The 25,565-nt window shown below is 43.5% G+C and overlaps 1 protein-coding gene across 12 annotated transcripts in view; it reads right to left on the bottom strand.

Annotated features, from left to right (window-relative positions):
* Nucleotides 1-10,355: 10,355 nt before the first annotated feature.
* Nucleotides 10,356-25,565, bottom strand: part of LOC126982575 (TWiK family of potassium channels protein 18-like) — a 151,370-nt gene continuing 136,160 nt past the window's right edge. For all 12 annotated transcript variants that reach the window (XM_050834733.1, XM_050834734.1, XM_050834737.1 and 9 more), the window contains 5 exons: nucleotides 21,592-21,803; nucleotides 14,747-14,943; nucleotides 13,719-13,803; nucleotides 12,732-12,812; nucleotides 10,356-12,290 (listed from right to left, as the gene is read on the bottom strand). In XM_050834733.1, coding sequence (XP_050690690.1) covers nucleotides 12,084-12,290; nucleotides 12,732-12,812; nucleotides 13,719-13,803; nucleotides 14,747-14,943; nucleotides 21,592-21,803 — 782 coding nt within the window. In that variant the 3' untranslated portion in view covers nucleotides 10,356-12,083. The remainder of the gene's footprint in view (nucleotides 12,291-12,731; nucleotides 12,813-13,718; nucleotides 13,804-14,746; nucleotides 14,944-21,591; nucleotides 21,804-25,565) is intronic.

Raw genomic sequence — 25,565 nt, 5'->3', positions numbered from 1 at the left:
TCGTGTGCTTTCGTAACAGCTTTCTAGAATCCAGCGGGGGTCAAAACTGTCCACGTTAAAAATGCCTTATATTGTACAGATAAATGAATAGCCAGTATCTCTGAAATAAGGCACTTCCAGGCCAGGCAAACTTTTACCAGTGAGTCTTTGTGAAACAACTTTTGTTTCGTTCACACTTACCAGTGCAACTTTTAATAAATATCCCCGCGGCGGCGGTGTTGTACGAATCAGCTCGCAGCCGCAAAATAGCTCGCAGAGAGGTTCGACTTTCTTGAAGGGCCAGAGGCTATTACTCTTTCTATATTTCACACACTGCTGTCGTTTGTCTTGTTTCGGCTCCAATAAACGACACAAACATCAGAGAAACACTTTTTAATCAAGAGAAGGCTTTACAACAATCAAATAAGGGAAATTTTAGAAAGAATTAACCCACGTCGATGTTCACTCTGATGAGCCTGATCGTGATGGTTTGGTCTGTTAGTCTGGTGTGTTGTTTTCTTGCAGGCAATATCAACCACCACAAAGATTACAAGCGGACAAACTAAAAGAAAATGAGGCAAATTAATATGCGTAGTGGACATTAGAGCGATTTATTTCTGCACGGAGCTATTTGTCGCAACAGCGCTGGGACTCTTAGAAGTTGTTGCGATTTTCATGGAGTGTTGTGTGATAGTTTTACCTGGTTTCTGCGCCATGAACGTGAAAAACACCCATGAAAACCCGGTTAATCTTCCCTGTGGCCTTGTGGAACAGCCGTGATGGGAGTCCGAGACGTTTAACACCATGGGCCTCGTAGCTTCGCCTCGTCTCGATCATCCTGCTCACCCGTTCGACTCCCTACAGGCTGGCGGGGTGAGTACTCTTCCTTCAGGTACAGTTTATGGGAGGCTAAGTAAATGGTTTTCCGGGAGGTTTGAAGGCTCGTGGAAACATTTAGGGCAACAGAAAAGCAGTTGGTTAAATAGGAAACGAGGTACGGGAGGGGTGCGTTAAGTAAAATTTAACCGGTAAACACTTTTTGTGGTCCTGTTTTGTCTCCTAACCATATAAAAGGCAAGGTGAAAATAAAAATTGAGGACAGTAGCGCGTGGATTCGGTACAGGGGAAATGTGTCAGCAGGGGTCCCACAGTTAGAGCATCCTATATATATATATATATATATATATATATATATATATATATATATATATATATATATATATATATATATATATATATATGGGAGGTGGCAGAGCAGAGGGAAGAAATGGACCCGCGGGAGCCAACGGCAAAACGGACACTTGTACTGTCGTCTGCTGTACTCCATTTCAGCCTGATGACGTCACGAGCTAATGGTGGCTTCTCCCAGTGAGATGAGAAGAATTTGAGATATCTCTACAATATCCAGTCAACTAGCGATTTATGGGACGTAATATGTGCACTGCGTTATCACTGGTACGTGGCACAATGCATTTCTAGGCTCTTCCCAGAACCGGAAACATGTCCATTTGGTTTCACTGTAGTATATCTTAAGAACAACTTCAGCCATTTTTCTATTAATTTCAGCAAACGTGCCCCTTCAAACATCTTGCTGCCCTTGAATGCAAATATAATCTCCCAAACAAATGGTAACCTAGCCCACTGTAATGATAAGCTAGCTATAGCCCCCCTTGAAATTATTATCTATAGCCCCTTGAAATGGTAACCTAGTACCATGAAAATGCACTTAAGACCCCCTGAAATGATAATAGCCTAGCCCACTCCACTGAAATTATTACCTAGTTTTGCACAGAAATTATAACTTATCCCCCTAAAATGGTTACCTAGTCCCCCTGAAATAGTAACCTAGCCCCCCTGAAATGGTAACCTAGCCCCCCTGAAATTGTAACCTAGCCCCCTGAAATTGTAACCTAGCCCCCCTGAAATGGTAACCTAGCCCCCCTGAAGTAGTAACCTAGCCCCCCTGAAATGGTAACCTAGCCCCCTGAAATGGTAACCTAGTCCCCCTGAAATAGTAACCTTGCCCCCCTGAAATGGTAACCTAGCCCCCCTGAAATGGTAACCTAGCCCCCCTGAAATGGTAATCTAGCCCCCTGAAATGGTAACCTAGCCCCCTAAAATGGTAATCTAGTCCCCTGAAATGATAACCTAGCCCCCTAAAATGGTAATCTAGTCCCCTGAAATGATAACCTAGCCCCCTAAAATGGTACTCTAGTCCGCTGAAATGATAACCTAGCTCCCTAAAATGGTAATCTAGTCCCCTGAAATGATAACCTAGCCCCCCTCAAATGGTAATCTAGTCCCTGAAATGAGAACCTAGCCCCTAAAATGGTAATCTAGCCCCTGAAATGATAACCTAGCCCCCTAAAATTGTAATCTAGCCCCTTGAAATGATAACCTAGCCCCCTAAAATGGTAATCTAGCCCCCTGATATGATAACTAGGCCCCCCCTAAAATGCTAATCTAGCCCCCTGAAATGATAACCTAGCCCCCCTGAAATGGTTATCTAGCCCCCTGAAATGATAGCCTATCCCCTCTGAAGTGATAACATTGCCCCTGAAAGGATGACCTGGACCGCCTCCTAGAATGACAACCTAGCCCCCCAAAATGAAAACGCTGGCGAACAACAAATTTATCGTCTAAGTTTGTTTTAGCTGATTTAAGACAATTATTTTGATCAGTCCTGCCCCTAATATGGCTGGTTGGGGGAGGGGTTTGCACCCCCTCCCCATATAAAAAAATATCCTAGCCAAAAACAAATTAAAAAGTAGAGTTTGGGGTCTCAGGTTGGGAGCCATGACCCCGATCTGGTCTAGCCAGGGGGCCTGACTGCGCGGCAGGGCTCCACGATGCCTCTGCATCTGGGAAGCCTGCCATCAGTGACGGTTAGGGCAAAGCCTACTGCTCAGCACCTTCAAGGGTGAAGGGCCCCCTAGCCCCTCTTTTTATTTTAGGGGTGGATGGGGCACATATTTACGAAGGTAGCTACGGTTTTCTAGCCCTGCGCCGCACTCCTCGCTGATTCACCAGCTGGGTTTCAAGCTCCGCTCCCTTTCATGACGTGTGTGGCCCGCCTCCCTCTCTCTTTCTAACTCTCCCTACCTCTCTCACTTTCTCTGGCTTCTCTCTCTCTCTCTCTCTCTCTCACACACACACACACACACACACAATCATGAGTGTGTGTGTGTGTGTGTTTACATATTTAATAAACCTAATCTGAGGAAATTAAGAAAATAAGGAAATGCAATGACCAAGTTATGATAGTGAATTTAAAGTAGCTATGTTTCAAAAGGAAGTTAGTTTATCTCAATCACGATGGATGAGTGCTGCCACTGGTTGAACGAGAAATGTCAACAGCACACTACGCTGTCTGTTGGTGGGAGTGTGAAACAGCGTTAAGGCAGGAAAATCTAAACGTGGTGAACTTAAGAAGTGTTTGTGAATTCAAAGTTATAACAACCTTATCTCTGCCTTATTGGATCCTCTTAAGACTGTCGTATCTGCGAGGAGTTAGTGAATCTGGGCCCTGGTGCTCGGCCCCAGGTTGTAATGCTGCAGGCAAGTGCTCTATAGTGATGCTATCTTTCCTTTCTTAATTAGGTTATCCCATGAAGCTCATTTTTGATTCTCCTTAATCTAGAATTCAGGTTGATAGGTTGTCTTCAGGACAGAGTTGGTAGTCTTAAGCCATTAGGCGATGACTTAAAATGTGTGTGCAAGAGTGTTTTAGAAATCTATATTGTTTACTGTTATGTAATACTGTATTTATGATTTACTACTATTATTGAATAATACTGGAAACCCTGTGGAGCACCTTTGAGTGGAATGGGGCCTGTAAACCCAATAAAGAATATGGGCACATGAGGCGGCCTTGAGGCCACATCTCTCAGTACAGCACTTGGCAGCTTACCGTGAACATGTTTGCTGCACTGAGCACCAGCTGCACCACTGAAGAAGAGCAGCAATTTTGGAGTGAATTCATTGAGTTATACATGGGAAATCCGTGCCTTGAGATCTTCATATGCTCGACCTATTGCCAGAAAGCAGAGTGTAGCTGTCTGCTTCTTAATGAAAGGACTTACTAGAGACAGCAGCGTCAAATAAGTTTGTCCGTCCATCCTGAGATATTGAACCAATCTTTTGACTGTACTCTCAGCTCCTCCAGTCACTTCACTTGTGATAGTACATCCCTTTTCAGCAGACACTGTTTGGTCCATACTTTCCTCTTTCTCCTCTTCTTGGTCTTCTGACAGCTGCAGTTGCAAGTATAGTTCTAACTCTTCTGCATCCATGAGAGAGGCCATGATCTTCACTCCACTGTGTCTCACTAGAACTGGGCTGTTGAGGCAGGACTGAATAGTGTGTGGGTGACACCAGGGGGCCTGTCCGGCCGGCTATTCAGGTGGCTGGATAGGCCGCCTGAGCTGTGACAACAAAACTGGCATACAGCCTAAATAATCAAACTTCAATAGATAACTATCCTTAGTGGCAAGAGGTTAATTTTCATTAGCTGAAGCGGCGACAGAGTACTTCTTAACCCGGTAGCAGCGACGGGCCAAATTTGTGGCTTCACCATGTAGCAGTGATGGGCCAAATTTGTGCCATGATATAAATCCCCCAAAATAGATGATACATAATCTGATCACAAATGCTTGGGTATATATTATGAAATGGTTTGTGTGAGGGGTGATTTTTTCTCATTTTTCTCGCTTGGGGGGACCATTAAGAAACATGATCCCCGCTGCTACCAGGTTAATGGCGATAGGCCACTATTCTAGTGGTAACAGGTTACTTTTCACTAGGTTAAGGTGAGGGTCTCTTAATCTAAATATCTCAATTCATATATTGTCCAGTTGTGTCAGGTTACTATAATTTGAAACAACCATATGTACAAGTTTTTATAATTCCATCACCATTCTGCTTGAGCCTCTCATGGGAGTCCAATTTCACCATTTTTTATGTGTCGTTTTATGTGTTCGATAATGGCCGCCCTAGTCTTATAAAAATTTCCACAAATGTCACATTTCTTATCCCTAGGAGTCTTGTGCGTGACGATGATGTGTTTATCAAGTTTTGCCTTAGTATAGAATCTCTTCCCACACTGTTCACAGTCAACACCAGTGTGTTGAATGATGTGTACATCAAGTTGATCCTTCTGAACAAATTTTCTTCCACATTCTTGACATTCATATTTTCTTTCACCTGTATGCAAGGGGATGTGTGAACCATTTTGCATGTGTCGTTTTATGTGTTTGATAATGTCAGCCTTAGACTTAAAAAGCTTATCACAAATGTGGCATTTCATATCTTTAGTAGGCCTGTGGCTGGTGCTGTGTCTATCAAGTTTTGCCTTAGTATAGAATCTTTTCCCACACACAAATTTTTTTACACAAGTGGAAAATCATATGTATGTTAAGTTGACCACTTTGGATGAATTTTTTTCCCACATTCTTGGCATTCATGATTTTTTTCACCTGTATGTATGGGGATGTGTTTCCTCAAGTCCGTGTTTTGTCTGAATGTTTTTCCACATACTTGGCATTCACGCTTATGTTCAGTATGTGTGCGTAAGTGTCTGGTGAGGGAACTCTTACGTTTGCATGTCATATTACACCACATACATGGAAATTCCTTTCCATCAGACTGTGACGGCTGGTTTGGTGGGGATATCTTTCCTGCTGATTTTTTTTTCAGTTTCATGCCACATAGTTTTCTACACCAGTCTATCGAGAGGTGTGTGCATCAATTTGAGTTTGGGTGCATCCTTTTCCATACTCCAGAAAATCTAACTTCCCCTTTCCATTGTAGCTGGAGTTGCCAGCATCAAGGTAGATATACACATCACGGTTAAGATTCGTTTTAGGTCCGTGCCAGTATCTCATTACCTACCTTATGATACATCAGTATCTCTTCATATCTTTTCTACAAACCTTCAACAGTCATGGAAACGCTTTGAAAATCCAATTCAAGGACTTTTTTTTTACTCTTGAAAATAGGGGATAATGTTTACGAAAACGCGTCACCTCCTCTGGTGCTGGCCGCGGCGGGTGTTGCGAGAAATACCTCCTCGCTGAAATAAGTCACATATACATGAGGGGGGGTGTCAAGGGGGGCACAGCCCCCCCGTTAGTAGGTCGTAAAGTTCGGTTGGAGTAGTTTAAATATGCTCCCCGACCCTAAGCCCTCTGCGAGCTATTTTGCGGCTGCAGCGTCGCCGCGGCCAGCAGAGGAGGCGACGCGCTTTCGTAAACATTATCCCCTATTTTCAAGAGTAAAAAATAAGTCCTGGAATTGGATTTTCAAAGCATTTCCATGACTGCTGGTTTGTAGAAAAGATATATGAAGAGATACTGATGTTTCATAAAGTAGATTATGAGATACTGGCACGGACCTAATACGAATCTTTACCCACATCACTACTGAGCCCCGTGGCACTTGTACCAGTCAGCCTCTGCTGGTCCAGGACACTCATGCTGCTGTCCAGCCCACTGGCACACTTGGGGGTCACTCGGCTGGTGGCTGTAGTCTTCTTCTTCTTCAATGTTGTAGGGGGCTGGTTAGGCCATGGGACCACAGCCTCTTTAGTGTCAGTGGTCTTGCGGGAAGGTGCGGGAAACGTAGTTGTTGTTTTGGGCCGCGGCGACCTACGTAGACGCTCACATGAGCCCTGCTGGTGTCGCCCTGCGAGGGTTTCACAGAGGAGTCAGCTGCCCCGTCTTCCTGAGGAAGGCGCAGGTGAGGCGGATGACTGATTCCTGCCCTGAGGGGTGGGCGTCTGCCGTCGCCAGCAGCGTGGGCAGGGTGAAGGTGGGCACGTCCAGGGCGCGAGTTGGTGTCGTGGCAGCACTCGCTGGGAGGGAGTGGAAGCGCCTCAAGCGGGGGCAGTGCAGCAGGAGGTGCTGAGTGGCCTCCTCGACGGTCCTGCACCAGGGGCAGTGACTGCCAATGAGGGTCGGGGGCCAGGCAGGTGGTGGAGGTGAGCCCTGAGTGAGTGTCAACTTCTGTGGCCCCTGCGGAGGCGCGTGAGGGCCACGTCTAGAACACGGGACGTTTTCCTCACCCACGGGTGTGAGGAGGAGCTGGTGCGGTACTGGCCTGTGGAGGTGATGCGGTGAGTGTGGGCGAGCGTGTCGTCCCATGAGGAGCCGGAGCCCGGAGGTGCGGGAGACGAGGCCGTGGAGAGTGGGAGGGGAGAGGCGTAGTAATGTTTTCCTTGGCGAGGACCATCTTGGCTGCGGCGTCCGCCATCTCGTTGCCTCTTATGCCTGAGTGGGAGGGCACCCACTGCAGGGTGATCTCCCAGCCCTCAGATGTTAAGTGGATGAGGGTCCGCTGGATGGTGTGGGCCAGGGCCGTCGATGACGTTGGGTGGCGTGAGAGGATGAGGTGGAGTGAAGAGGAGTCGGCGTAGACGACGGCCTTGCCCACATTCTGCACATTCTGCCTGCCCTCAACAGGTCTACACACCCACGGCTTATGGATTCGAAGATAGGCACGCTAACCATTATGCCACAGAAGCGGAAGCGTATATTAAATGCGTGCATAATATGCGAGCTCAAATATCTTTTAGTAATGTCCACGATGATCATTAACCATTTTCTTTAGAGTATATATCAAAGAAAATAGATTGGTAGGTAGACCCACCTGTTTTAACAAACGAGCAGTCTTTTATCATTATCATTACGGTTTCCTTTTTGTTCAAAATCGTGTGAGACTGTTTTATCTCCGGACTATTACTCCTGGTTGGCAAAGAGTGGGTAGGATATGTTATCTCACCATTATTATTATGATTTAGGAAATTAGGAGTCACTATGCTTAGTCCATCTCCGTTTCTTTCTCCTCGTCACCATCATGTAATTTGGTATGTTGTTCATTGAAAGGGCTTCTTATATGAAATTAATATTTGGCAGACGTAACAGCAGCAAGTATGTACAATACGGGTTATTACAATCGAGCGAGGAAGCAAGGCTATCCGCACCCTTTCACAGCCAGTTATGTCGATTTGCTGTCTGGCTGCTGGGTCGAGCGTCGAAACTGGAAGCACAATAAAATCAATACACTCACGTGATGAGAGTATTTCGCGCATAACACTCATTATCATTATCATCATCATCACCATCAGTATTAGGGATGCCATCATTTGACTACAACTTATTGTACATCCCTTTCACTTTATCTTCCCTATAGTTTTTTTTTTTTTTGTTTGGTTGTCTGCCTTTCTCTCTCTCTCTCTCTCTCTCTCTCTCTCTCTCACACTGTGTTTGTCTCATCTGCGTTATCGTTATTATGTTTTCTGTGCTCTATTTTATGGTCACATATTTATACGCTTTTTTTTTGTTAATCTGCTAAGAAAAATGCTGCCATTGCTGTACCACCGACATGCGCAGTATTGTGTCATTAGGTGATTTTTTCATTCGTCTTTTTTTATTTTTTTTATTCTGGCCGCGTTGTTTAATGGCGTTTCTTTAGTAAGTCTAAGAGGTTGTGGGTAGGGCTGTGTTTTTTTTATGAATGAGGTCGATCGATCCCAGGGGCAGCTGTGTTTAAGAAAGGAAGGAAAATAGTACTCGATACTGGGTTATAGTTTTAGAAGCGGGAGCAAATTAGACTGCCTGGAAGCTGTGCGCCGTGATACTGGGTAGTTTTGTACAGCTGTTTGTTTAACACTGTATTTAAATCAGGCTAACTAATACAATAGAGTTTCAGTAGGAAAATACCAAGGGCGTATTTCCTCCTGCCTACGACTTGAACTCCTTCAAGAGGAGGGTATCAGGACACCTCTCCTGAAATTGATCTCTCTTTCGGCCACTTCTCTGTACTCTTTTTAGGAGCAGTAAGTAGCAGGCTTTTTTTCATTGATGTTTTCTTTGTTTTATGCCCTTGGACTGCCTACTTTGCTGTAAAAAAAAATCATGAATAGAAGAGGCTTTAATTTCATATAATTTGTTTTATAAATTGGGTCTAGAGCAAAAAACAACAACAACAAATAAGCCTGCTAAGTGTTACTCCAATAAAAGAAAAAAAAAAAGCCAGAAGAGGTCAATTTCGGAAGAGGTGTTTCCGAAGAGTTATTTTTTTTTAGCTTCGTTGTGTAGTGTTGCACACCGCTACATGGCACGGGTCAATTGAGGTCAGGGCATGTTTAATTTTTATGTTAACTTTGCTTGAGTTGAATGCTGGAGCTACTCAACACCTCGATTCTGTGACTTGCTGGAGCTAGGAACTCATATTAGTGATAGTGCCCATAATAATCTCTCCCTTTCTAGGCCATTAGTTTAAAAAAATATCAGTATGGTAACTTTTATTGCCAGACCTCTTTTTCCACGAGATTCCTATGAATCATTTTACGGGTTAGTGGCTACTTACATGTTGATTTTCTCTTTTAATAATAGTATGGTGACGGTGTAAATAGGCAAATAAAAAAGTAAATGAAAGTTAAGTAAGTGACAGCTAAAAGGAATAACTGGCATCTTTTAGTAAGTGAGAGTTTGGAACATAGCCATAGGATATTAACTTTGCGTACTTCAGTGGAACATGGAAATCGAATAACCTAATAAGGGTGAATGAAAACAGCGTATTTACTTATAGTACAAGGTATTTTAATAATTGATAACGAATAAGAGCAAGTGGTGTTCAACGGGCGAAGCAGAACATGTGTGAGCCACAAAGAAACAGGCTGAGTTGAGGGGAACAGCAACACCCCCTCACCCAGCGACATACAGGTGGTTCAGCAATGACGGTGTGTGTGTGTGTGTGTGTATGTGTGTGTGTGTGTGTGTGTCTTAACGCTAGCCTTAAACTTAGTGTGTAACAAGTGAAAAGCCTAAGAAGTATATAAACCAACACTACACACATTTTGGGACACACGAACATAGCTTCTCTTGAACGAGGAAACTTTATTATGTACACAACGTGGCGGGAGTTTATGCTTTTTCCCGCCTCTTTGACAGGTTTGCCTTCCTTCAACACACACAGATGATACGGATGATTCAGCCTCTTTATATGTGTCGGAGAAGGAAAGGGACATGGAAGGGCGGGTCAAGAGATACTCAGGCGCAGGTCTCCGGTCTGGTACGTTAGTTCTTGCTTTGTTTTCTTTCCCCCTTCAGAGACTTAAAATTACGTGGGAAATCTTTCAGTGTGTGTCTTTTTGTTTGTGTCGGGTTGAGGGAAAGGGCGTGAGGTATTCGTGGCACAGCAGGCCGATCTGACGGCGTGGTGGCATGAGGTGGGGAAAATAGTGCCTGACTAGACTCTGGACAAGACTTGCTCAGTGATTGGACGTGTTCTGAGCGTGTTTGTGAAGCGGATAGAGCTACCTGGGCTGGGCGGGGCGGACGGAGAGGCGCAGCGTGGAACCCTTTGCCGCCGCTGCGTGTGTGTTTGTTTTTGTTTGTGTGTGTGTGTGTGTGTGTGTGTGTGTGTGTGTGTGTTTGTAAATAATCGGAATTTCTCGTCTGAATAATTGTAACGCACGGCAGTACAGTCATCCTAGACGTGGCAGACCGCAGCTTATGTTCACCAGATTGTACGCATTACTTCATTTAGTACTCCATTACAAAAAAAGCTGAAATAAAAAAAAAAGAATTTGTCATAATCAAGATAGGTAAATCTTGCTTCATTTGATATTTGCTATTTTTTTTTTGCTTTACCTTAGTTTTTCATTTTCCCCAAAAGAAAAATAATGAGGTAATAATCAGGGCGATCTCTTAAAAGGGTTACCTAGAGAGGGTAATAAATGTATAAAGTAGATTTGTTTTTTCTCCATCATCCCTACCACCGTTACCCTCACCACCACCACCACCACAACTATGACATCCCTCACCTTCACCACTGTCACCACTGCTATTCACATCACCACTGCTATTCTCATCATCATCACCACCACCACCTCACCACGCACGCCAATACATATTAATATCAACTTTCCTCCCTGAACTGTTTCCTGCCATTATTTTGTGAAACTTTTTTTTCTTTTTCCTCAATCACTTATATGAACCCTTAACGCCACGCTGACAAGACTTCGCCGAGGGGAAAGTAACCACGGAAGGAAAAAAAAAAAAATTAAGTCTTAGGAGTGGCACAAGGGGTGAAAGTTTGAGTCTAAATATCCACCAAAAAACGAATGCGGAATTAGGAATAAGATTACCGAGAGAGAGAGAGAGAGAGAGAGAGAGAGAGAGAGAGAGAGAGAGAGAGGTCAAGTTTACAGTAGAGAGTTTAGGGAATAATTTGTAGTGGGAAATTTAGAGTTTGAATGAAATAGGGGAAAATGTGGGAAAATAGTGCTCGAGTGCTGATCCCTGGCTCATTTCCTACTCCTTTTTTTTGTTTTTTTTGTTAGTGGTGGTGGTGGTGGTGCTCTTCATCTTCATCTTCATCTTTATGTTGTTGTTGTTGTTGTTGTTGTTGTTGTTGTTGTTGTTGTTGTTGTTGTTGTTGTTGTTGTCGTTGTTGTTGTCGTTGTTGTTGTTGTTGTTGTTGTTGTTGTTGTTCTTCTTCTTCTTCTTCTTCTTCTTCTTCTTCTTCTTCTTCTTCTTCTTTTTCTTAACTGAGACTGGCGAGCAGGCCACCAACAGGTAATACAATTAATTTAGAACATGTCCTAATCGAGACAGTACACACAACCTAAGGACAAGTGAAATATTCTAAGTGATAATAATAATAGTAATAATAATAATAATAATAATAATAATAATAATAATGATAATATATCTTAATCAATACATGTACAGTTGAGCATGAGGACATATCTTATGCGTGTGTTCCTCCAACGCGGGAACATGAAACACAAGAAACACAAACAAGAACACTTAACTTTAAAGAAAAAAAAAAACCTATTTCAGTAACACTAATGTCTTAAGGTAAACTCTATGTACATTCATCCATTCTTCCTTTCCTTTTTTCTTCACGAGTGTTTGTTTGTGTTCTGTTGACTTTACGTGGACTGATTGTTCTACCTCAGTATTATGTTGTGATAAGTTGTGGTTACTGATGTTATTCGTAGTCATAATGTGTGTGTGTGTGTGTGTGTGTGTGTGTGTGTGTGTGTGTTATCTTTCAGTCTACTCTCCATGAGCATTCAAAAGCATAAGTAGAACAAGTTAGTAGGGCGCGGCTCCCTTCCCCGCCGCCGCCGCTTCCGGGAGTGTCGGCGCGGTTTGGTTCGTGGCGCCGTGCACGCCGGCCACTTCCACCTCCTTCCCCTCCGGCAACGCCCCCTCCTCGCCCTGCCCCGCCTGGTTCATTATGGTGTGGATGCTCTCCTTCATCTTCTCTGTCGCAACTCTGAACGTGTCCGTCAGCTTCTCCTGTGGCAGAGAACGTGTGGTTAATGACAGTTTTTAAGTAGCACTATAGATATATATATAGAGGACACGCATTGGAGACATCTAAGTAAGATAGTCGCCCTGCCGTATGTTTCTGAAGTGTACGCGTGATATGCATCCTCTTTTTGGGCCGCTTTTACAGTCACTTTTGTTTGTTTTGATTTTTACCAATGAGCGGCGATCGCCACTTTAGTATATCCACGTGAAACTGGTCCCCATAAAGTCCCTCCCCACCACCATCCTTAAACTCCCTCCTCCTTCCCATGCAGCTTCCTACCACTTCCTCCCTCCTTCACTTCCTCTCGTACCCTACTGACCCCCCCCCCCCCCCAATTAAATCCCTCCCTACCACCAACATTCCTAAACTCCCTCCTCCCCATGTCCCCTCCTACCACTCCCTCCCTCCTTCCCTTGCTTTCTCACCTGTATGATGTTGATGCACATAGCGGTGAGAGCAAGGCCGAATATCAGGTAGACGGTGGTCATCATCATGAAGGCGGGATGCTGTGTGTTGGGGGAAGAATGAGGGACAGTAAGTAAAGTGAGACAGTTCAAGGAAAAAAAACACACCAATTAGTAATCCCGCGTGGGGAAAGTGTGAGTGGGGTACGGTGGATGAAGCGGTGGGGGTAATCCAGTTTTCGCTGTCGGGCCTCACTGTGGAAGGTTCCCGGTAACTGTGCTGTATGTGGCCCGCGTGTGGTACAGGAACGGTGAGTACCCTAAAGCCCCTCGGAACTAAGTTGGTATGAATGGTTGTGTGGGTGAATGAGTGAAAGAAGATCTGCCCTGAGTGGGCCACCCCCCCTTGGAATGGGGGACATTGGCCAAAGTCTCTAGATAGATAGATAGATAGATAGATAGATAGATGATGGTGTGTGGTTAGTTTCTTAAGGTGGTTGATGATGATGTTAATAGTTTCTGAGGTTTAGTTCACAGGTTAGATGTACACTTGAACAGGTACACTAAATAGTTGTCGTACTTGAGAGATCAGAGTTACGGAGACGTTTGATTAGAACAGTTTTTTAGGCCTAGTTGTTGTGGCAGTAGACGGCCTAGGACTGGAATTGTTGTTGGGTCGTAATGTTTGGGAGATAATTTGTGATGGTGGTGGTGGTGGTAATGCTGGTTTTGGTGATGGTGTTGGTGGTGTTGGTGTTGGTGTTGGTGGTAAGTTGGTGTTGCTCTTAAGTAGTATTAAAAAAAAGAGGATTACTAAATCAGAGAGAGAGAGAGAGAGAGAGAGAGAGAGAGAGAGAGAGAGAGAGAGAGAGAGAGAGAGAGTACTACTACTACTACTACTACTACCACCACCACCACCACTACTACTACCACCACCATTGCTACTACCGCTAATAATAATGGCAATAAAAAATAATAATAACAACAACAACAATAACAATGCCTTACATCAGGCACGTAGTCGCCGAAGCCGATGGTGGTCATGGAGACGAAGATGAAATAGAAAGCCTCAAAGTAGGTCCATTCCTCCCACCTGAGAGAGAGAGAGAGAGAGAGAGAGAGAGAGAGAGAGAGAGAGAGAGAGAGAGAGAGAGAGAGAGAGAGAATTATATCATTACTATTTAAAGAGAGAAATACGATGAAAATGACATAATCACAACAAATACTGCTATGCATCTTCAACACCTCCCTTTGCATTGCTTCCTTAATGTATACATCAAACAAACAGTGCCTGAGCTGGGGATTAACATTTACATATATTCAGAAAACTGCCATCAAAGGGACCGATACAGTCTTTTCTTTTTGGCATTGATAAGTCTTCCGGGTGTCCGTGATGGTACATAAAAACAGCCAGCGAGGGGAGGGAGGAAAATGGAGTGTGATGGATCAGTGCTGGCAGAGGCAAGGGCTGGTCAGACTGAAATAAGATGGAGGCTTCGACTAGCTGACGCGCTTCCATTCAGTTTTCAAGCTACGCAGTCATGCAGTCAGTCAGTCACACTCACTCAGTCTGCCACTCGGTCAGTCTGTCAAGTAGCCAGTTAGTAAAGTAGTCTTTCACTTATTCACTCTTAGTCACTCTACAGTTAGTCAGTCAGTTTGTCAGTCAATCAATTAATCACTCATCTATACTCATTCACTCAGTCTGCCACTCGGTCTGTCGGTTAAGCAGACAGTAACAAAACGAGTCTGCCTTATTCACTTTTTGAGCCACTCTTCAGTTACCTAATCAATCCATTAATCAGTAAATCAGTCAATCTATCAGTCAACCAATCTCACTTATTCACTCTTTGCCACCCTTCAGTTACCAAATCAATCAATCAACCAATCTCACTTATCCTCTTTTTTAGTCACTCTACATTTAGCCAATCAGTCACTCAGTCAATCAACTACACACACATCAACTCCTCCCCTTCTTACTCCCTCCCCTAGCCCCTCCCTGCCAGCCTTCCCTCTCTCCACCCCCCAGTACGTACATCTTGTAGATGACGCAGCCGATCGTGATGTACACGAGGAGGATGAAGAGCGCCAGGGAGATGGGGAGGTTGAAGTTGTCGTCTGCCAGAATCTCGACCTCAGACTCCGGCGTGTCCATCACTGACTCGGGCGTCTCTGGTTCCTTGCGTCTGCATACTGTGAACTTGCACCACTGGCACATGCTACTCCAGCCGGTCTGTGGGGGTGGGAGAGATGTCAGTTACGGATGAAGTGGATTGCTTTGGTACTGGAAGATGTGATAATTCTTTCAATATTAAAGTCGGTATTTTTAACGCTTCTGGCTCTCACATCAACTATTTCCGGTGGCCCAAAAGGAAAGCAATCGGTTCTAATGAGTGTATTTTTAGGTTCATGGTACAGAAGGGTCAAACTATCACCCGGGTTATTAAAGTCCCCCCTGGAAATGCTCAAAACTACAAAAACCGTGTCAATTTTTTTTTTTTTACGACTTCGGCCATAGTGCCGCTTGGCTTTCTTCAAGGGTCTGGTGGTCGGCCCAATCCCATCATGGCGCAGGGAATTTTTATAGTGGCGCCATTTTTGCTGAATATGAATATGAAATGAATGTACTTGGGCGTCGAAATGTTTAAGAATATGTCCCTTAGTGTTTGGTGTTGAGGACAGTGCGGCAGTGTTTTTACTTAAGTTGTGTTTTTAAGGGGCCGGACTCGTTTGCCTTAATTAAGGATTTTGATTGTTTTAGGTGCTACGGTTATTTTTGTAAGTAAATTTGGCAGCTCAAGGACCAAGAAAAGGTACAGAAACGCCTCTGATTTCTGCTCCTGCAAATAGATGATAGACTGACCGAAGATAAGGTCCATTAATTGTTTTGAACTTTACTCGATTTTTTACCTTTACTCGATTTTTTACCTTTACTCGATTTTTTACCTTTACTCGATTTTTTACCTTTACTCGATTTTTTTTCCTTTACCTATTTAGCTTAATAACTTTGGTTGTTTGATGCGCTGTTGTTAAATTGACTGTTTTGTCCTGTGGGCTTCAATATGACTCTTTGAAGTGGGTTGTGCTGCTCTGGTTTTATTTTTTTTATGAATAAGAACTAAATCTTGCAATGTTGCTTCATAAGCAGATTGTATGAATGTGTAATTTGTATAAATCTAAGCTACTTTTTCGGGTGGAATGTTATATCGGAAAAAAAATATAAGTAGTTTTTCATTTTTATTTCTTTCAGGTGGAAGAGGGCGCGGTGGTCTAGAGGGTTAGGGCATCAAGCCAAGGGAGTGAATGGCCAGGGCGAGATGGCTCGAACCCCTGTGCCACTGCGTAACATCAAGGAGCGCATCCGGTCGTAAACTCCAATCCACAACCTCCAAAACACACCGACCGAGCAGAGAAAGAAGAAGGTTAGTTTCAGGTGGTCGATGCCACGAACAGTTTCTAAATGCTTTTGTTCACTAGTTTTAGCTAAAATTGTAGGTATTTTTAATTTTTTTTTTAAACAGTTAAGTTCAACGTTCTCTTGAGACGGTTTGGGCGTAGTCGAGAGGGCTTTTTATCTAGTAACTTAAATCGTTGTGGATATTACTTTTTTTCGGTGGGTGTGGGTGGGTGGGGTGGGGTGGGGGGGGGGAGGACGCAGGAGTCTCGTGAGGAACTTTGTTTTGGGGCAGGGCATCACGTAGGAAGGTGCATCATATCTCTCTCTATCCTTTTCATAGGTAGTCACATTGCCTCATTAACTGCAGTATCAGTCACATTGATACATAATCACACACTTCTTTTCCTTCTTATAGTTACATAACCACATAGTCACAATATAACTTAGTCACATTGGTGAAAGTGAGAAAGGGAGAAGAGAGATGAAAGGAGAAAGATGAAAGTAGTCAAATGGACGTGTAGCAAATGGAAGAAGAGAGAGAGAGAGAGAGAGAGAGAGAGAGAGAGAGAGAGAGAGAGAGAGAGAGAGAGAGAGAGAGAGAGAGAGAGAGAGAGAGAGAGAGAGAGAGAGAGAGAGAGAGAGAGAGAGAGAGAGAGAGAGAGAGAGAGAGAGAGAGAGAGAGAGAGAGAGAGAGAGAGAGAGAGAGAGAGAGAGAGAGAGAGAGAGAGAGAGAGAGAGAGAGAGAGAGAGAGAGAGAGAGAGAGAGAGAGAGAGAGAGAGAGAGAGAGAGAGAGAGAGAGAGAGAGAGAGAGAGAGAGAGAGGGCAATTTATTGGATATAGTAACAGAGGGATTTTGAGATAGAGGAAGACAAGAGTAATGGGAGAGTGGAGAGGATAAGTGGATTGGTCAAGGCAGGACGAACAATATTACACACACACACACACACACACACACACACACACACACACACACACACGTTTGCTCGAATTCTGTTAGTTCGACAATAAATGGAGTTGCAGAGAGAGAGAGAGAGAGAGAGAGAGAGAGAGAGAGAGAGAGAGAGAGAGAGAGAGAGGCCACGTGTTCCTTGATTTAATTTTTTATTATTTGAGGTTAATAAAAAAAACAGAGGAGGAGGAGGAGGAGGATAAATTGGACAGGTGAGGACGAATTGCTTGAATGTGTTGGAGGTACAAATTCCATCCAGTGTTCGTGATAACCCAAGGGTCAAAATCATTAAGGAAAAATTTGCTCTCTCTCTCTCTCTCTCTCTCTTTCTAATATATCATTTTCACCACAGACTTACGTAAACTGTGAAATATTAATGTTTATTTTTGCTATAAGTAGAAATAGCATCGATAGAATAGTTTCCCCAAATCGCGAAATATTTACAACAACTTTTCGCAAAAAATCTAAAGAACAATTTGATGTACACGTATCTGCTAATCTGTGTCAGTCTGTCAGATCTTCACCCTTCCTCTGTCTGTCTAAATCTGTTGATCTACCGACCTATCTTCGTTTTTATCTGTCTGAGCATGTACTTGTCTGTCTACGTATCTGTCTGTCTATATTTATCTCTCTATCTATCTACCTATCTCTCTATCTATGTATCTATCTCTCTATCTATTCATCTTTTAGCAATATAACTGACATCCATTTTCCTCTAACCATTTTTTGTTTTTCTATATGTTATCCATTTCTATATATCGGTGTCTGCTTGTCTGCCTGTCTTTCTTTGTCTGTCTGTGTGGTGTGTTTATCTGTTTATCTTTCTTCTTTTTTTCATCAGTTAGGATCAACACACATCGCCATCATTACTCACAGACAAACAGCAGGCGTGGACCTCCTCTTCCTCCTTCTCCTCTTCCTCTTCCTCCTCCACCCACCTCCCATTGCGCGTCATCTCCTTCCCATTGCTGTCCGCTTCTCCTTCCGTCCGTTCACCAGACAGGAAAGGTTCCCTCTCCCTTACCTTTCTCCTCCCACCTCCACCCTCCTCCTCGTCCTCCTCCTCGTCCCCCTCCTGTGCCCTCCCCTCCTTCCTCCTCCCTTCCTCCCCCTCCTTATCCATCTCGGTTGAGGAGGACTCGGGGAGGGCGAGGGGAGGGGTGGGGGTGGTGGGATTGAAGGGCTGGAGGTGGAGGTGGTAGAGGTGGAAGTGGTAGTGATGGTGGAGGCCAGTTTGTTAGTGGAGCGAGGTGATGGTGGTTGTGACGTCAGCAGCAGCAGCAGCAGGAGGTTAGAATTGGTTAGAAAGGATTGTTAGGACGGTGGTTAAGTAGCAAGCTAAGCATCAGGAGAATCAATAAGATCTTCCAGTTTAATTAGTTAAAATATCTATACAGAGAAATTAAAAGCAGTGTATATAAAGTATCATATTATAGTTTGTTGACTGGTGTTGAAATAATATTACTAGTTAGTTTTAAGTTAGTATTAGTAATGGTGTGGCTAATTTAGAAGGGTACTGATAAGAGGTTAGTTTCCGAAACAATGAATGCAATGTATTTTGAATATACTCATAAATGAAGAATGACTATAAATAGTGAATTTCTCTTTCAGTGAAGTAAATATACTAGTAAAACAATAAATAATAAAGGGTTAATATCACAGTTCTGTAGACATAAAATGCTAATTAATAATTTATCTAAACACGTAATAAAGTAATGTTTTGACCTAATGAAACTAAATAAAACGTTATTAAGGATAGTAATCATGCACTAGACTTATCTGTGTATGTGTGGGGGTGTATATTAAAGCATGATGTCGATATTAAACTCCGGGTCAGTAACTGTTACGAAGACAGCCATTCTGCATTTGAAGGCTGCTAGTGAGGCGCATGGTAGGACAGTCAGGTGCGTCCGCATCTTGTTGGTGGCTTATTCCGTCCACATGTCAGTGAGGAAATGGAGATGCTAATTTGGGCAGCTGCCGTGCACCTATTATGGTATAACTTTATACTTTAACACTTGGAAGGTTGTAATATAGTGTATCCTAGCTAAGAGTCACCTCATATCCAATCCCTCGTAATCCTCCCTTATGCAGGAGTTAACAGCATCTTCATTCTTTTATCCCTTCTGCTTATAATCTCTGGAACAGCCTTCCCTTATATGTATTTCCTTCTTCCTATGACTGACCTCTTTCAAGAGAGAGGTGTCAAGATGCCACTTCTCCCGAAATTGACCTCTCTTTTGGTCTCTTACTGTCTCGTTTTTGTTGGAGCAGCGTCTAGCGGCCTTTTTTTGTTACTTTTTTGTTTTGTTGCCCTTGTGCTGTCTCCCTTGCTTTAAAAAAAAAAAGAACTGAAAAGTTAAAAAGATGAAAAAGCTGTCTTATATCACGTGTCGTCCCTCACTAATAGATGCGTCGTTACTCGTTTGTTCGCCTCGAATTTTTATAACAAAGCGTGCGAACTGATCTCCACTTTTTTCGCCGATTCTTGCCTTCTTATTGCGATGTAGTTTCTGTAAAGGCATATCCAACCTCAGCTTTGTAAAATACTGGTTAAATATTAACAATACTAACAGCATTTGTAACAATCATCGTAAATCGAATAATTTCCCAAGTGCCGTGCAGTAATCCACATAGCATTCATATACTTTATAAACATTTATATTGAAAGCAAATTAGATTATGGAGCGAGGGGAGGGCACTCCTGAAGCTGCATGTTTCGTGTGCGAGCGCTCGAGCGTGCACACGGTTTTTTCCTTAACAAGGGATGATGTGACCATACAGAGCATATCCTTCGAGCACTCATGAGTCAGGGACCCCACAAAAAGGGCTCCCAAGGATGAAAAGACGGAACTGCAGAAACGTCCTTCACGAGCGTCTCCCGTTCCGCGATGATCAATAAACACGGTGCAATAGGTGTTGACGGGAGATTGTAAATACTGTACATATACGTATAAATACATGTACAAGTTTGTCATGCCTACACGCTCAAACAGATTATTTAGTTCACATGAATGCTCTTGGATAGTATTCGTGCCCCCAAGACAGTCCCCGAGGTAGGTAGAGCACGCCGCAACCAGGACATGCCCTACTGTGTGTGTGTGTGTGTGTGTGTGTGTGTGTGTGTGTGTGTGTGTGTGTGTGTGTGTGTGTGTGTGTGTGTGTGTGTGTGTGTGGGTGGGTGGGTTTGTGTGTGTGTGTGTGGGTGGGTGGGTGTGGGTGTTTTGTTGTGTACTGTGTTGTGGTGGGTTGAGGGTCGCCACTAATAAGGCTGGAGGTGGCTTAGCGGTCTAATTAATGCGTCTCCATTAGTGATGGCATCATTATTATCATTATTATTACCAGTTGGGAATTGTGGATTAAACATAGAGGTCACCGTGTTTTAATTGCGTGTTGTAAGTTTGATAGGCAGACTAATTAATGAGATAATGAGGCGGCATGTATTCGTGATATTATTATTATTATTATTATTATTATTATTATTATTATTATTATTATTATTATTATTATTATTATTATTATTATTATTATTATTTTGTTGTTGTTGTTGTTGTTGCTAACCCACTGGAGCTATGGATATATACGTAAACATTAAATCACCTATCTCCCCCTTCTTCTCTCTCTCTCTCTCTCTCTCTCTCTCTCTCTCTCTCTCTCTCTCTCTCTCTCTCTCTCTCTCTCTCTCGAGTGCCAATAAATCCATAGAGCGCCTCCTCCCTCCAGCCTCCTCTCCCTTCCCTCTCCCTTTGTCATCACACGCTCTCTCTTCCTCTCACCCTCCCTCTTGTTCCTCTCGACGCCTCTCCACTCTCCTCCCATACATACCAAAGGCCACGGGGCGCGCACACACACACACACACACACACACACACACACACACACACACACACAGAGGATAACAAAACCCTAAAATCAGTTCTTTCCCAAACACTTTACAGATTCAATGTCCTTAAAACTTTTCTTTTATTTCTGTTTTCGTTTTCTTTGCTGTTTTTTTTTCACATTTTATTGTCTCGCGATTCGCCGGAGAGATAGATATGTAGATAGATGTATGAAGAGGTAGATAGATAGATAGATAAATAAATCGACAGACAAGGGCAGACAAAGAAACAGACTCGCGGAGAAGCAAAGAATATCATTAAAACAGTTATGAACATACCAGAAAACAGAGGCACAGACGGAATAATATACAGACAAAGTTAAGCAGATACACAGAGGTACAGAGATAGATTGAGACAAACACAGACACAGAGAGGCACAGAAATACAAAGATACACAAAGATACACAAGGAAACACAACCACAGGCATACATAGACGCAGAAATACACAGATAAACACACACAGACACAAAAAGACAAATATACACAGAGAAACATAACCAAAAACATACACTGACAGAGGCACAGAAACACACACATACAAACACAATTAACACATACACACCCACAGACACACGCACAGAAACACAGAAATACATAGAAACACAACTACAGACACGCTGACACGCCACCACCCACACCACCCCAGACTCACCTTGACGGACTGCACAGGGCGGGACTTCCTCACCCTCTTGCAGGTGGCGGTGCGGTACAGTTTGCGCACCAGCCTGAACACCGCCTTCAACAGCCGCGTGAACAGTTTGCCGAAGTCCGCCATCAGGATAAGGAAGATGGGGATGCCCAGGATGGCGTAGACGATGGTGAGGGCCCGGCCGGCGTTCGTGCGTGGGTACATGTGGCCATAACCTGTGGTAGAAGATGGGGTTGATAGATGGAGCAGTTGGTTTGGGTTTAAAGGATAGAGGATGTAAATGTTTAATTGTTAGGTGGAAAAATGGTGAGGGGAAGGGGATAAGAGATAATGGAAGGAAACATGCGAAAATGAAAAGAGGAAAGGAGAAATAAAGAAAGAGAACAAATAAACTGTTAGAAGATAGATAGATGGATGAAGGAAGGGACATCGTGAGTGGAAGGAAAGATGGGAAAATAGTTGTGATTAAGGTATTGCGTCGAGAAAAAGATGTAACAGCTTAGAGTGGACAGTTGGTTTTGTGGTCGAGGGAGAGAGGAGGAAAGTGTTTGAAGATAAGGTAGAAAAGTTATCATAAGGTTGCTGTGGAAAATAAAGTAAAACGTAGATGGGGTCGATAAGTGGATTCGGTTTCTTAATAATTGAATGAGGGATGGAAGGAGAGAGAGAGAGGGAGAGTGAGAGAATAAATAAAAATGGAAATAGTGAGTTTAAATGGGTTGCTCCGGAAAAAAAAAGAAAAAAACGCTTGTTATATATACAGATGAAGTTAATAGGTGGATTTGGTTATTTAATAGGTTGAGCAAGGCAGGGAGAGAGGCAGTGTTTAGAGAGAAGGATGGGCTTGGTGTGTTTTGTGGGTAGTTCGAGAGAGAGAAATAAAAGCTGGAAACAAAGAAATAGAAGATTGGTTATAGAGTTGTTTTTAGAGTTAAGGAAAGATAAAGCAACATGCAACAAGGAATAATAAGGGAGAAAAATGGTGGACATGTGCGAGACTATAATATATTTTCCTCCTGGGCTGCCGAGCGTTGTGTGGAGATTGTGCCTCTATGGGTTATAAGATTCTCCTCCTCCTCTTCCTGGCCATCACAAGGAGGTATTGTATCCTCCTCCTTATTGTCCCCAAACGCCGGGCGGCAGAGAAGACCAGTAAGGCTTATGTAACCCGAAGGAGGAGAAGTAGTAGTAGTAGTAGGAGGAGGAGGAGGTAGATAAAAAAAAAGATAAAAAAAAAAATGAAAGTAGCAGCGGCATAATAATAATGATACTACTACTACTTCTACTACTACTACTACTACTACTACTACTACTAACAATAAGAGTGTGATGCGTATAAGGTATAGGAGAAATAAAAGGAATGAAAATATTATCAGAGAGTTATTGTACCGGAAAATGGGCCATTGTTTTTTTTTTTTATTTCTCTCATTCCGTTGAAAAATTTCGTCTCATGAGGATAATAGTCCACACACACACACACACACACACACACACACACACACACACACACACACACACACATGACGTCAACCGTTCTATTTTACCTTTATTAATCATGAACTAAGGAAAAAACTAAGGAAAAGAAGGACAATGAAAAAAAGAATAAGGAGACACGTGTGAGTTCACCTTATTTACCTGGACAAGCGATGGAATTTTCTGATTAAGAGAGAGAGAGAGAGAGAGAGAGAGAGAGAGAGAGAGAGAGAGAGAGAGAGAGAGAGAGAGAGAGAGAGAGAGAGAGAGAGAGAGAGAGAGAGAGAGAGTACTAAAGAGACAGAGGGGAAAAATATGCTAATACCTCCAATACTCTGTCCGTTGCTGAATAATACCGACCAAATTTCCCGGCCTTTCGCAGCCATATTTATTGTGTGTGTTTGTGTGTGTGTGTGTGTGTGTGTGTGTGTGTGTGTGTGTGTGTGTGTGTGTGTGTGTGTGTAAGAAGCTACTTTGTTATATGATGTCAGCTTTTTTCGCTGATTTATTGATTTTGTTTTTGTTGCTGTTGTTGATTTTGTTCTTGCGTTTGCTGTTTGTGGTGGTGGTTGTGGTGGTGGTTGTGGTGGTGGTTGGGGTGGTGTTTGTTGTGGTGTTTGTGGTGGTGGTTGTGGTGGTGGTTGTGGTGGTGGTTGTTGTGGTGGTTGTTGTGGTGGTGTTTGTGGTGGTGTTTGTGGTGGTGTGTGTGGTGGTGGTTGTTGTGGTGGTGGTTGTGGTGGTGGTTGTGGTGGTGGTTGTTGTGGTGGTGGTTGTGGTGGTGGTTGGGGGTGGTGTTTGTGGTGGTGTTTGTGGTGGTGGTTGTGGTGGTGGTTGTGGTGGTGTTTGTGGTGGTGGTTGGGGTGGTGTTTGGGGTGGTGTTTGTGGTGGTGGTTGGGGTGGTGTTTGTGGTGGTGTTTGTGGTGGTGGTTGTGGTGGTGTTTGTGGTGGTGTGTGTGGTGGTGGTTGTTGTGGTGGTGGTTGTGGTGGTGGTTGTGGTGGTGTTTGTGGTGGTGTGTGTGGTGGTGGTTGTTGTGGTGGTTATGGACAGTGGTGGGTACCGCTAACCGAAAAGTTAGCTTCACTAACGGGTAATCCACTAACTAAAAAGTTAGCTTCGCTTACGCTAAACCGCTAAACTGATAAATAAATCTGTGGAAGCTAACGCTAACAGCTATTTTTTTTATATGGATTTAGCTTCAGTTTAGTATTTTTGCTCTAAAACCCTTAAAAACAGATCGAGTGACCTGAAATTTCAATATGTTGTAGCTTAGACAAAAAGTTTCCCTAATAATTGTCCAATTACCCTACTTTAAGGTGTAATTTACCCGAAAGTGGAAGCCCTGTAATTATTGCGCCATGTTGCTCAACTGGTGCTGTGTCTGCCCTCAACGGACAAGAACAAACCTGTATGAATTTTTTAATGGACTTAAAGTTAGCGTAGGAGGAACTACATTTAGCTGAAACTGGTTCGCTCACTGTTTCCAAAGTTAGCGAATACGCTAATCAGCTAACGAAAAAGTTAGCTTCGCTAATTAGCGGTTAGGTTTTGGAGTTAGTGGTGGTGGTGGAAAAGAAGTGTAATAAAGAAGGCTGTAAGAATGCTTGATGCTGTTTTTTTCCAGGTATCGCTTAATCAAAAACAACAACAACAGTATAAAAAGAAACAACTATTCCCGCTATACTACTACTTGTACTCCTTTCACTAGTTTTACTAATTATTTTATTACAACAACCAGCCGTTATATACAAGGCTCTGAATGATCCTAAGTGCATCTTGGCAGGATCTATTGACTTGCTCAAACCACGAACTCTGTGGGCGTCCCCTTGGCCTCTTCCACTCAGGATTGTCTCTTATAGAAATAATCCGATGAGCAGGGTGGGCTTCTGGGCAGCGCGCCACGTGCCCATATAGCTGGAGTTGGCATTGACGGACTATGCTTGTAATATATGTCGAATCAGTCTCACGGAGTAGTCGCCGGTTAGACACAAAGTCATTCCAGCGATTTCCCATGATTGCGTAGACACTTATTACCAAAGGCATCATCCCGCCTCTCCAAGTTCCTATTTAGGGTCTATATCTCACAGTCATAGAGTAAGACAGGGAGCACAAGGGACTTGATCCGGTGACCCGGTATCGACAACGCCAAACACTAGTGTTGATCGAGTCCATAACCCGTGGGCCAAGCCAGACCGCCGTAAGACGTCCTGGCGAGACCCACCGTTGTTGATCTCATTTGCTACTACAATCCACTGAACACCGTGACCATAATACTTCTAAGATAAAAAAAACAGTCACTGCACGGAGCGGGTATCTGTTTGCCGTCGCGTGTCCTGGCAGGCTACACAACAACACCGGTGATTGTGTTTTCCGACGCGAAGTCCTCCAAAAGCATTGTGCGCGTGGCGGCGGGTTCTTGTGTGGACAGGGCGTGTGTTGTTTCTCGCCACATTATCCGTCTGTCAGAGCTGTTCCATAAGGGTAATAGGAGACTACAAAAGGCAAG

Source organism: Eriocheir sinensis, chromosome 51 (assembly GCF_024679095.1).
Source record: "Eriocheir sinensis breed Jianghai 21 chromosome 51, ASM2467909v1, whole genome shotgun sequence".
Taxonomy (NCBI): Eukaryota; Metazoa; Arthropoda; class Malacostraca; order Decapoda; family Varunidae; genus Eriocheir; species Eriocheir sinensis.
This window is presented reverse-complemented; position numbering and strand designations above follow the sequence as displayed.